The 12,500-nt window shown below is 56.6% G+C and overlaps 1 protein-coding gene across 5 annotated transcripts; it reads left to right on the top strand.

Annotated features, from left to right (window-relative positions):
- Positions 1-1,317: 1,317 nt before the first annotated feature.
- On the top strand, positions 1,318-12,232 carry GLI1 (GLI family zinc finger 1). 5 transcript variants are annotated; one of them, XM_046013928.1, is made up of 14 exons: positions 1,318-1,665; positions 1,880-2,029; positions 4,777-4,900; positions 5,132-5,224; positions 5,525-5,720; positions 5,965-6,109; positions 6,455-6,544; positions 6,631-6,768; positions 7,106-7,255; positions 8,138-8,302; positions 8,794-9,024; positions 9,353-9,505; positions 9,638-9,905; positions 10,309-12,232. In XM_046013928.1, exons 3-14 carry the CDS (start codon positions 4,804-4,806, stop codon positions 12,051-12,053), a joined length of 3,471 nt encoding a protein of 1,156 aa, XP_045869884.1. In that variant the 5' UTR covers positions 1,318-1,665; positions 1,880-2,029; positions 4,777-4,803; the 3' UTR covers positions 12,054-12,232. The 5 variants fall into 5 exon arrangements, with proteins under 5 accessions (XP_045869884.1, XP_045869883.1, XP_045869887.1 ...); XM_046013927.1 differs by having other exon boundaries at positions 1,900-2,029; XM_046013931.1 differs by lacking the exon at positions 9,353-9,505 and having other exon boundaries at positions 1,900-2,029.
- Positions 12,233-12,500: the final 268 nt, after the last annotated feature.

Genomic DNA, 12,500 nt, shown 5'->3' on the forward strand with positions numbered 1-12,500 from the left:
AGGCTTCTCCCTCCTCCGCTGACCCTCCCCCCTGCTGGCGCACTCACAGAATCACTAATCTGGAGACCTGGGTGAGGAGGAAAAAGCAGCTTGCTCTAAAAGAGCTTGGGTGGGGGGGAGGCAAATGGCTGGTACAGGACCACTGGTCTTGCCTGACCTTCTGGGTATAATTGGTGTCGAGACCAAAGTCATATGGGAGAGAGAGGGTCAAATAGGACTCCTTACTGTTCCTCTACAATTACTACCTATATTGGTAGGGCCTCAGACCTCTTCCTAGTTTCACCTTTTCCCCTTGTCCCTCAGCCAGAACAGTTAACCTACTAACTCTCCAGGCCCTAGGAGGTGGTTCTTGGAAGCAGAGCTAGGATGGGAGAGGCCTGTCTGAAGGGTGACAGGAAAGGAGGGGACTCCTTTTCCTCACCATGTTTTCTCCCCTTTCTCATAAGGAAAGATCAAATGGACTGAAATAGCTGCCCCTTCCCCTGCATCCACAAATCCGAAGGGGCAAGGCACTCCCCTCTCAGACACTACCGTTCTGTACTAGCAGCCTCTTCTAGTGTGCCTTTCCATTTCTTTGGGCTCATGCAACTCCCTCCCTGGGCTCCTAACTGGGCTTTGGTGGGGTAACCCGTAAAGCCTCCTACTCCAGCTCCCAGGGTCTTCTCTGGGAGACTCCGAGAGTGTCATGTGCCAGAACGGCCAGCAGAGGGAGCAGACAGCCTGGAATTGCAGAGGGCGGGCGGCACCAAGGTGCGGAGGTGCCCGCAGTCTCCAGAACTTCGAGATGAAGGAGAGCGGGGATTCTCCGCGGAACAGTGCTTCTTTTCGGTCGCGTCCCAAGGTTCCTTAGTAACCTTGTGAACCGCATACTCTGCACCCAGAGCCTCAGTCACGCCTCCTCTCTTTTATGCTCTATAGACCCTTCACTTCTAAGCCAACTCTGTTCCAGTCTTCTTTGCACCAAACCCCAAATCTGTCCTAACCGTCCTAACCCCTTCTTGTTCCACTGAGAGAGGCCAGCAGTGGTATACTACAGGATGGCGGAATGCTCAGATAGCCCCAACCAAAGTCGACGACGCTACCTCCAATAATATCTTTCTCGGATGAACTTCGTCGCCCCCCACCTCCCAATATATTTTTTTAGTTTTTTTCCTAGCTTGGGGGTTGGGGGGGGGGGCTCTTCGTGGGCAGCCGATCCAAGGATCCATGCCGGGATTTATTGCCCACCACCAGCAGCGTGGGGGGGGGAGGCAGTATAGGGTCCCTCAAGGGAGGGGGAGGATCCTGGGGGTCCTGGGGGTGCAATAAGCCCGGCACCCCCTCTCTTGCTTTTAGCTACCCCGCCTCATCCTCCAGAACGGCAAGAGGGAGGGAAGTAGAAGGGAGGTGAGAGGCGAGCGGGAAGAGCGGCGGCGCGCCAGCTGCTTGAGCGAGAAAAAGTTTTTGCAAAAGGGAAAAAAAAAGTTTGCGCTTCTCGCGGGTGGTCCCGGCTCGCGGCCCGGCGGGCTGGGCCGGCGGGAGGGCTGGCGGCCAGGTTAGTGGGGGGTGGGGGTGGCACTGAGGCTGCGCTGCTGTGGCCCTGTCCGCCCCCCCTCCCCATCGCACACCCCCCAGCCCAGACTCCAGCCCTGGACCGCGCATCCCGAGCCCAGCGCCCAGAAGGAGGTGAGAAGGGGGGCCGGCGGGGGACCACCTGGGAGCAGTGGGGGAGGGGGCCCGAGGGGATGCCCTGCATGCGAGGGACTCTGCCCAGCCAAGAGGGAGCCCTGGGGCACAGAGGCAAAAAGAGGGTGGAAGAGCCTGCGTGAGATATAGAAAGTTTGAAGAATTTTTTCATTTGTATTTCCCTTTCTCTGTATCTTTTTTTTTCTTCTGACAGTCTCTGTGTTTCTGTCTCAGGCAACCGTGGATCTCTTTGTCTGTCTCCGCCTCTTCCATCTATTAGAAACATCTCACTTTCATGAGTTTGGGATGAAGAGGCTGGAGGGACTGCTAGCTGGAGGTCTGCGTGGTAGAGAGGGAGCTCCAGGTGAGGTCTGCGTGGTAGAGAGGGAGCTCCAGGTGTGTCCTGAGCGCCGGCAGGAAGACGTCAGTGTTTCTGCAAGGAGGGAACAGCTAAGGAGAGAGCCCTAGGTGGGGTGGAGGTGGGTGTGTGTGAGGCGACAAACCGGTGGGGGACGGACAGTCTTGAACCCTTGACCTGTCTTGTGACAGATGAGCTTGCCGGTGCATGTGTTCTCGGGGAAAGGAGTGTGTTCTGGATAAGGAAGGGGACTGGAGGGGCCAGCGTCTCCTTTAGGCCCTAGAAAGACTCCTCAAGGAATCTGGACTCCTGAGTCCCCAAGGACTGTGGTCAGGGTGCTTAGGAGGAGCGGAGGAGACCTTGTCTTGACCCTCTGACCTCAGGACCACCAGGACAGCTGGGCCAGCCACAGGGAGACCCCTACTGGGACTGGGCGGGACCACTGGCCACTGCCTGATTATGTATCCCCGTTGGAACCCCCTCCCCAACGGGAGCGGGGGGCCGAGGCCCCTCCTCTGGCTCAGACCACCCTGCCTGCCCTGGCTCCCCGCTCTGAAGCCTCTTTCAGGCCCGGTGACCCCGAAACAATCCGCCCTGGGCAGCTAGCTTCGGGGACAGGATTAGGGAAAGGGGATCCCAGAGTGACTGGGGACTTAAGTTTTTCGGGGTTGGAGAACTGGGGTCTTCATAGGATAGGTCTTTACTGTCCAGTGGAAGGAGAAGGCGGGGCAATTTCCCGAGGGAGTTGTAAGGGCCGGAATTAGGGTGGTTTTCCCTATGGAGGCGGGGTCCGGAGACACCCCCCCCCCCCAATTATCTCTCCGGAATCCCCAACCAGGCGGTACAGACCTCGCCCTTGACGTCACTGAGGGGTTCCCGGGGGTCTGGAGGGGTTAACCCTTGGGAAGCCAGCTGTGATAATCAGGAACCTAAGGTGTCCTGACTCCTCTCTCTGGCCATACACACCTTATTTTATTTACCCAGCCACTTTCTGTTCCTATAGTTTCTGGGTTCTTCTTTCTTTTCCACCCGGCCATGGGCACCCCTACGCTTCAACAGTGCCCCCCGCCCCCCGGGCGCCACTGCCAGCTTTCTGGATGCGCTGAGGGGAGGAGGGAAGAATGTGTCCCGCCTCTCAACTACCCACCCCTCCCTCCACCGCGGCTCGCTCTACTGGGCTCCCGGGGCGGGCGGGGGGAGCTGAGCAGTCTGCAGCCAGAGCCTGCGGCGGCGACTTGGGTGGGCCGAGGAGGCACGGGGGCGGGGAAGGCGGGACCTGGAGAAGGGGGCGGGGCCTACTCCTGGGAGTTGGGGAGCGGGGGTGCGAGGGGGACTCTGGAAAATAGGGAGACACAGATGATGATTCAGGGATCCAGCAGGGCAACCCTAGAGCTCCCTGCCCCATCTTGCGCTCTCATCCACACCCCAGAAAAACTTAACTGAAGCTGGAAAAGTTGGCAAAATTTTCCTGTCACTAGTGTGACGGGGAGACGTGGGTGGGCTGTGGCACGCGTGGGCGAGGAGGGATGTCGCCCCACTTACATCGCGGCTCTTCTGCGGCTGGGCAGTGGCACAGGAAGATGACCGTGTAGGCATGCTTGGGGGTCTCTTTAGTGTTTGGGGGGTCGTTTGCGAGCCCCTGCCTCTTTCCCCTGGGTGAGTCATAGAGGAAGGAGGAGGGAGAAGTGTCCCCCCCATCCAGCTGCCAGCCAGCTGTGCCCCCCCTCACACACACAAAGTGCCAAGGTCGAGTTGGGAGGTCTTGGATGCGGGATCCAGCTCTCCGCTGGGAAAGGAGGAGTTAGGAAGGGTACAATCCAGGCTGCGGGGCTTGGGCTGGGTCATGGGGTCCGGGTTCCTCTCCCCATCTTACCCCGCCCTCACCCTAAATCCCAGCATCCCGGGATCACCCACCGCGCGCCGGCCTGCCCGCTCCCGGTCGTTCTCCACCCTACCCCGCCCCACCCCACCCTCAGTCCCGGGAGGCCAGAAAACCCGGGGTGGAACGAAAACTGGAGTTTGAGGAGAAAAGCGGACGGCAGAACCCTCTCCCTCACAACTCTTCTCTGATGGATGATGACTTTGTTTTTTCATTCTCTCAAAGCCTTCTCTTACAGTCCTTTCCTGCTCCCCCAAAACAGACCAAGGGAGGTGGGCGCCCAGATTCAAACTACCCCAGGATAACACCAGTTTCCACTCTTTGTACTCAACAGACCGGGGAGGCTCCCCTCAGAAACCTTATCCCATTCCATACACAGTTTTCTGCCTTAGAAAAAGATCTTCTGTGCTCGCTCCTGGCCCCACCAGCCTCTCTTTCTGGGCTGTGGCGAGAGCTCCCTCTGCTGGATACTGGAGAGATTGTAGAGGGCCTGTCGCTGGGCAGGAACAAATGAAGGCAAAGGGGCTCATCACGAGTTCCCCCCATCCTACCCCTCAAAGCTGGTCCATGGTCAAAGCAAGAAGAAATAGAGGGCCATGGTATAAAGTCACTTGAGGCTCATACTGGCTCAATTAGTCCATAACACTCCCCCCTAAACACACACACACACACACACACACACAGGCGCTTAGACCACCCAGGCAAAGAACCAACTCAGTTCCCACAAAGATCCTCAAAACAGCCTCTGCCTCTTTGGGACTCTCCTTTCCCTCACCCTGGCTGAGTGATGCTCACTTCACGTTGATTTCCCATGGCAGATGTCTTCGAGGTTCTATACCTGAATTAGTTATCTCATCTTATTTTCCTCCTGCAGAGTCCCCACACTCTCCTCTGAGACACCATGTTCAACTCGATGACCCCACCTCCGGTCAGTAGCTATGGCGAGCCCTGCTGTCTCCGGCCCCTCCCCAGTCAGGCCCCCAGCATGGGGACAGAAGGTCAGTGCAAATACCAATCTCCAGGCCTTGAGGACTGGCAGCGTTCTCAACCAGCCCTAGGGAATCCCTCTTCTATCTCCTACCCCATGCCAGTCTCTAATCCACAAGAAGATTTGAAGTTCTATGTATTATAGGGTTGGGATATGGGATCAGGCCTCTCCTGGTGGTTCAAGGTTTGGCCTTATGTATCCCTCATTCCCATTCCCCATTCTGGCTATCTCTCTTTTCTAGGACTGCCTGGTCTGCCCTTCTGCCACCAGGCCAACCTCATGTCTGGCCCCCACAGTTACGGGCCAGCCAGAGAGACCAACAGCTGCACTGAGGGTGAGGCCTCAGGCAACATTTCTTCCCTTCCTGCCCTTCTGGACCTTGTTCTAAAAGAGAAAGTTGTGTTGGGGGCGGGGGGGGGGGGTGGCGAGGAGGCAGGGGATCTAACTTGGAAGAGGAAATGTTTGGAGACTGGAGCAAGGAGTCAGAGCACGATTAGGAGGTCACAGATGGGGTCAGTAGGGCAAAGCAGAGTCAAGTGTCATTTTTTCTGTTGTTGAGAATCAGGACCCATGGGTTGGGTGTATAGAGACAGGCCCCATTTACCATAGCTGTCTCCTCTGTTTCCTGCCCCAGCCCCACTCTTCCCTCCTCCCCGAAGTGCAGTCAAGTTGACCAAGAAGCGGGCCCTCTCCATCTCACCTCTGTCAGACGCCAGCCTGGACCTGCAGACAGTCATCCGCACCTCACCCAGCTCCCTTGTGGCCTTCATCAACTCACGCTGTGCATCTCCCGGGGGCTCCTATGGGCACCTCTCCATCGGCACCATGAGGTGCAGAGAGCCTTGGGCTAAAGACCTGACCAAACCCCATTAAAAGCCTCAAGCCCTCCAAAGCACCTGACCGATCCTAATCCTTATCACTTCAAAGGTGTTGAAACCCCCTTTGGTGCTTTCCTGGGCCTGCCTCAACCACATCCCATACCGTCTTCCAGAAACACTCCAAAATAGCCCAAGGACTCCTGGAATTCTTTGAGATGATAGTCCTAAGTAACTGCCTCTTCCTCCTCCTCCTCAGCCCATCTCTGGGATTCCCACCCCAGATGAATCACCAAAAAGGGACCTCACCTTCCTTCGGGGGCCAGCCCTGTGGTCCCCATGACCCCACTCAAGGTGGGATGATGCCACATCCTCAGTCCCGGGGACCCCTCCCAACTTGCCAGGTGAGAGTCCTCCTACTGCTGCCCAATTTCCCTCAGCTCAGGGCGGGCGGGTGGTGGATTTTATGGGGAAAGGTGAGGAAAGGACAGGGGCTCTAAAAGTTTTCAGCAGCAGAAACATAAAGGGGTATGGTTGCTGGGGTTCATTCCTTGGGGTTTGAATCAGACTCTTCCAAATGAGATCCCGCCTTTTGCCCATCCCAGTGCAGTCTGAGGAGGAAGTCTCTTCCAAACCCAGGGGTTCCAGCTGCTTGGGTGGGGGCACTCGGGGCAGGAAGACCTGGCTGGGCTCTCTCTTCCTTCTGCCCACTTCTACCTTCATCATCCTCACCTCTTCCCTTGGGGAAGCTGAAGTCTGAGCTGGACCTGCTGGTGAGCAAGTGCCCAGAGGAGCCCTTGGAGGGTGACATATCCAGCCCCAACTCCACAGGCACACAGGTAAGGGGGGGGTGACTTTAACTCTGAAACCTGAACTAAACAAAAGCTATCACCCCAGTGACCCTTGGACTGCCTCTTCTGTCTAGGATCCCCTGCTGGGGATGTTGGATGGGCGGGAGGACCTGGAGAGAGAGGAGAAGCCGGAGCCTGAATCTGTGTATGAGACTGACTGCCGCTGGGATGGCTGCAGCCAAGAATTTGACTCCCAAGAGCAGCTGGTGCACGTGAGCCCCAGGGGGTAACAGGAATGCTGGCTGGATCTTGTAGGACATTCTGGTGGGACATTGCGGAGTGAGGCTAAGAGCAGTAGGTCCCAGAATACCAAAGTCAGAGGCTGAGTGGCCAGTTGGGTTGGTAGAAACTCGGGAGCTATCTCTGTGTTTTAGAAACACGGGAGAACAGAGGGGCCAGCTGTGATGGTCTTTCTGCAGCCTCTTCCCCCATGAGGTGGAGAGTTGGAGGAATCTGGCGGGGTGGGTGGCAGAGGGGTCCCGGGAAGGTCTGGTTTGGGACTTGGGGGCAAAAGGGAACCTCAGAGAGCCTCTGTGTCTCCTCCTTCAGCACATCAACAGTGAGCACATCCATGGGGAGCGGAAGGAGTTCGTGTGCCATTGGGGGGGCTGCTCCAGGGAGCTGAGGCCCTTCAAAGCCCAGTATATGCTGGTGGTCCACATGCGCAGACACACGGGCGAGAAGCCACACAAGTGCACGGTGAGGCGTCTGCTTCCCAAGCCCAGGGTCCCTCCCTAAACCGGGGCTCCCCAAGGTCAAGGCAGAGCTCATGACTTTCATGGATCCTAGGCACTTTTGCCACCATAAACAAATATTTTAAAACTATCTTATGACTGGGTTAGTATAAAGATGAACATATTGATGTGGTATATTAGGACATTTTCTTGGCCCTAAAAGCTATTTTTCCCTTGCTTTTAAAAGAAATTAAGATATTTCTGGGATGTGGGGCGCCTGGGTGGCTCAGTGGATTAAGCTGCTGCCTTCGGCTCAGGTCATGATCCTAGGATCCTGGGATCGAGTCCCGTGTCGGGCTCTCTGCTCCGCAGGGAGCCTGCTTCCTCCTCTCTCTCTGCCTGCCTCTCTGCCTACTTGTGATCTCTCTCTCTCTGTCAAATAAATAAAATAAAATCTTTAAAAAAAAAAAAAAGATATTTCTGGGATGCCTTGTTGGCTCAGTCTATTAAGCGTCTGCCTTCCGCTCAGGCTCAGGTCACAATCCCAGGGTCTGTGGGCACCCAAAAGTACTCTGGGCCCTAGACACTGCACTGCGTCTGCTACTTGACCTAATGGAGAAGCTCGGTGTCAAGGACATAAGACACTCCCAGACTGACCCCATCCTGAGCCAGTCTAAGATCCCCATGCAGGGAGATCTGCTCTGGCTTGACGGGGAGATGCTTGCCGCCACACCACCTCTGGCTTTCGGTTTGCCCAGCTCTTGCCTGCCCTTGTCCCTGAATTTTGGGCCTTGCTCTCCCATCTTGAGTTACAGTCTCTGATGTAGGTCCCTTGTGAGATTTACAGTTCTTCTAATCTCCCTGTCCTTCTGTCTGAGAGCTATCTTTTGACCCCAACATCCCCTAGTTTGAGGGGTGCCGGAAGTCATACTCACGCCTCGAAAATCTGAAGACGCACCTGCGGTCACACACGGGTGAGAAGCCGTACATGTGTGAGCACGAGGGCTGCAGTAAAGCCTTCAGCAATGCCAGTGACCGAGCCAAGCACCAGAATCGGACCCACTCCAATGAGGTGAATCCCCCCCTAAGAGACCCTCCCCACTTGAGAAGCCAGCCATTGGGGAGATTCCCTCATAAGAAATTCCTTAGCCCAGCACCCACTCCACAGAGGTGAGTCCCTGCCCCCTACCGAACTCACCCCCTACCGAACTCACCCGGATAAGGGCTTTCTGAAACCATGAACCTCCATGTAAACACCGCACTCCCTACCTTGAACCAGCCAAAGGACCGATCTAAATAGACCCACTCGACCTGGAGGGGACGCGCGGTCCCTTAACCCCTGACTTTATGAGGCCTCACAGACCTGGGCTGTCAGTTTTCCTAATCTTTCCCTTGATCCTCTCATTTTTTGCCCCAAGGGCCCCACTCTCTCCTTAATTCCCTGGGTGCTGTGTGTTCCTCCCTGCCCCCTCATCCCCAACAGATGCCACGTCTTCTTCCTGTTCCTTCTGCACTGTCCTGCTCTGATTCCTTTGCCTGGTGTCTTCACTGTCCACCCAACAGAAGCCGTATGTGTGTAAGCTCCCGGGCTGCACCAAACGCTACACAGATCCCAGCTCGCTCCGGAAACATGTCAAGACCGTGCACGGTCCTGATGCCCATGTGACCAAGCGCCACCGAGGAGACGGCCCCCTGCCCAGGGCACCATCCCTGTCCACAGTGGAGCCCAAGAGGGAGCGGGATGGAGGCCCCGTCAGGGAGGAGAGCAGACTGACCGTGCCGGAGGGCGCTGTGGTGAGCTGACCCAGGCAACCCCTGCCTCCGTGCCACGCCTGCCCCGCCTTCATCCTTCCAGTCCCTTCCATACTCTTCCGGGTCCTCCCCTGTGGCCAGTCCTCCAGTCTCTTATCCCAATTTGGGTTACCCCAAATGGAGAGATTCTAGTATAATTAATGACTGAACTGGTTCAACAAACTCTTATATGGGGCTTAGTATATTATCCTGATTGACGTATAGTTTACGTGTACAATTCACATGTAGTATGATTATACTGCATGATTATAATTTCATATACTCCTCACAACAAGTTCGTGAAAAAGGAACTTACTCTCCACATTTTCAGATGATGAAACTCAGGCATATAGACAAACGGTCCAAGGTCACAGGACTGGGTGCGAATTTGAGCCCAGGCAGTCTGTGCTCCAGCCTAGGCCCTTCTCTTCAACATCGCTCCAGTTTGCCCCTGACCTGCACCTGCTCAGCCCTCCCTACACCTGTAAGCTTTCCCTTGATCCCAGCAGTCACTGGGACACAGGCTTGAGCCACTCACCAGTTCAGGGAACTGTGGGGCAGTGGGGAGGGGCTGCCCTCAGCCTTCATTTTCCAACCCCCCATCCTCCACCACCAGAAGCCACAGCCCAGCCCTGGGGCCCAGTCGTCTTGCAGCAGCGACCACTCCCCCGCCGGCAGTGCAGCCAACACAGATAGTGGTGTGGAAATGACTGGAAATGCAGGGGGCAGCACTGAGGACCTGTCCAGCTTGGATGAGGGGCCTTGCATTGCTGGCACTGGTCTGTCCACTCTTCGCCGCCTTGAGAACCTCAGACTGGACCAGCTACATCAACTTCGGCCGATAGGGCCCCGGGGCCTCAAACTGCCCAGCCTGACCCATACTGGTGAGACCTGGGTGTGGGGGTAGTTGTTGGGCTGAGATCTGGACCTTCTCTGAAGTTGGAAGGACTTCCCTCCGAAGGGTTGCACCTTTGTACAATTAGAGAAAGACCCCCCCTTCCTCAGACACTTGCCTTCCATCTATCAGGTAACTGTGCTATACAAAGTATAACATGAATTCTGCTTCTTAGGGTTGTGCAGTGTGCAACGCGTACAACTGTTCACAGGGAGCAGTTCTGAACCCCTGGTGACACAGACGTAGAAAGGGAATGGGAGGAGACAGAACTGAGTGGTCAGAGTTAAGGAGCCTATCCCTGGGATTCCAGGACAGGGGCGTCCCATCGAGAAGGCAGGGTGAGATTCAGAGGGTTCCCTGACCACCCTGCTTTTTCTCCTTATCACCTGTAGGCACCCCTGTGTCGCGCCGCCTGGGCCCCCCGGTTTCTCTTGACCGGCGCAGCAGCAGCTCCAGCAGTGTCAGCTCAGCCTATACGGTCAGCCGCCGCTCCTCCCTGGCCTCCCCTTACCCCCCTGGATCCCCGCCCGAGAATGGGGCATCCTCTCTGCCCGGCCTCACGCCAACCCAGCACTACCTGCTCCGGGCAAGGTATGCTTCAGTCAGGGGAGGCGGTACCCCCCCAATGGCAGCACCCAGCCTGGACCGGATGGGGAGCCTTCCTGCACCTCCCTGGAGAAGCCGAGCTGAGTACCCAGGATACAATGCCAACGCAGGGGTCACCCGGAGGGCCAGTGACCCAGCCCGGGCTGTTGACCGCCCTGCCCCAGCCCGAGTCCAGCGGTTCAAGAGCTTGGGTTGTGTCCACACACCCCCCACTGTGACAGGGGGAGGACGGAACTTCGATCTCCAACTCCCAACCGCTGTCTACTCACCACAGCCCCCCAGCATCACTGAGAATGTCACCATGGATACCAGAGGGCTGCAGGAGGAGCCAGAAGGTGGGACCTCCATTATGGGCAATGGTCTAAACCCCTATATGGACTTCCTACCTACTGATAATTTGGGATATGGGGGACCTGAGGAGGCAGCAGCTGAAGCATATGGAGCTAGGGGTCCAGGCTCCCTGCCTCTTGGGCCTGGTCCACCCACCAACTATGGGCTGAACCCCTGTCCCCAGCAGGTCTCCTATCCTGAGCACCCCCCTGAACCATGGGGTGAGTTCCCTTCCCACTCTGGGCTGTACCCAGGCCCCAAGGCTCCAGCTGGAGTCTACAGTCAGTGTCCTCGTCTTGAACATTATGGACAAGTGCAGGTCAAGCCCGAACAAGGGTGTCCAGTGGGTTCTGACTCCACAGGACTGGCGCCCTGCCTCAGTGCTCACCCCAGTGACGGGCCTCCTCGCCCACAGCCTCTGTTCTCCCACTATCCGCAGCCTCCCCCTCCCCAATATCACCAGTCAGGTGCCTATACCCAGCCACCTCCTGATTATCTTCCTTCAGAGCCCAGGCCTGGCCTGGACTTTGATTCCCCCACTCACTCCACAGGACAACTCAAGGCTCAGCTGGTGTGTAATTATGTTCAGTCTCAACAGGAACTGCTCTGGGAAGGTGGGGGCAGGGGAGATCCCCCAGTCCAGGAAACTCTCTACCAGAGTCCCAAGTTTCTAGGGGCTTCCCAGGTTAGCCCCAGCCCTGCCAAGAGTCCAATGGCCACGTATGGACCTGGCTTTGCACCTAACTTGCCCAATCACAAGTCGGGCTCCTATCCCACCCCTCCACCCTGCCATGAAAATTTTGCAGTGGGGGCAAGCAAGTCCCCCCATAGGGTAACACCACCACCCCGACTTCTGCCCCCACTGCCCACTTGCTATGGGACCCTCAAGGCAGGGAGCACCAACCCCAGCTGTGGTCATCCTGAGGTAGGCAGGCTGGGAGGGGGTCCTGCCTTGTATGCTCCTCCTGAAGGGCAGGTGTGTAACCCTCTGGACTCTCTTGACCTTGCCAACACTCAGTTGGACTTTGTGGCTATTCTGGATGAGGCCCAGGGGCTGAGTCCTCCACCTTCCCATGATCAGGGGGACAGCTCTGAACACACCCCACCTCCCTCTGGGCCCCCCAACATGGCCGTGGGCAACATGAGTATCTTACTGGGATCCCTGCCTGGGGAGACACAATTCCTCAACTCTAGCGCCTGAAGAGTGAGGAATCCCAGCAACCATAGATCCATTTTCTAAGGGGTTTCCATCCCCTCGGAGAAGCTGGGAGGAGGAGCCAGAGCCCCGTGGGATGCCCCAGGGATGGAGATATGGGTTCGGGCTGTATACCTTCTGTATATGTTCTGGGGAGGAATTTGATAATGACACTGTTTCTGGATAATAAAGGAACGGCTTCAGAAAGCACCCTGCTTTACACTTTACTGTCTTGGGGGTGGGGGGTGGTGACAGTGAACAAGAAGAGAAGTAGAGGGGCGCCTGGGTGGCTCAGTGGATTGAGCCGCTGCCTTCGGCTCAGGTCATGATCTCAGGGTCCTGGGATCGAGCCCCGCATCGGGCTCTCTGCTCCGTGGGGAGCCTGCTTCCTCCTCTCTCTCTGCCTGCCTCTCTGCCTACTTGTGATCTCTGTTTGTCAAATAAATTAATAAA

Source organism: Meles meles, chromosome 7 (assembly GCF_922984935.1).
Source record: "Meles meles chromosome 7, mMelMel3.1 paternal haplotype, whole genome shotgun sequence".
NCBI lineage: Eukaryota > Metazoa > Chordata > Mammalia > Carnivora > Mustelidae > Meles > Meles meles.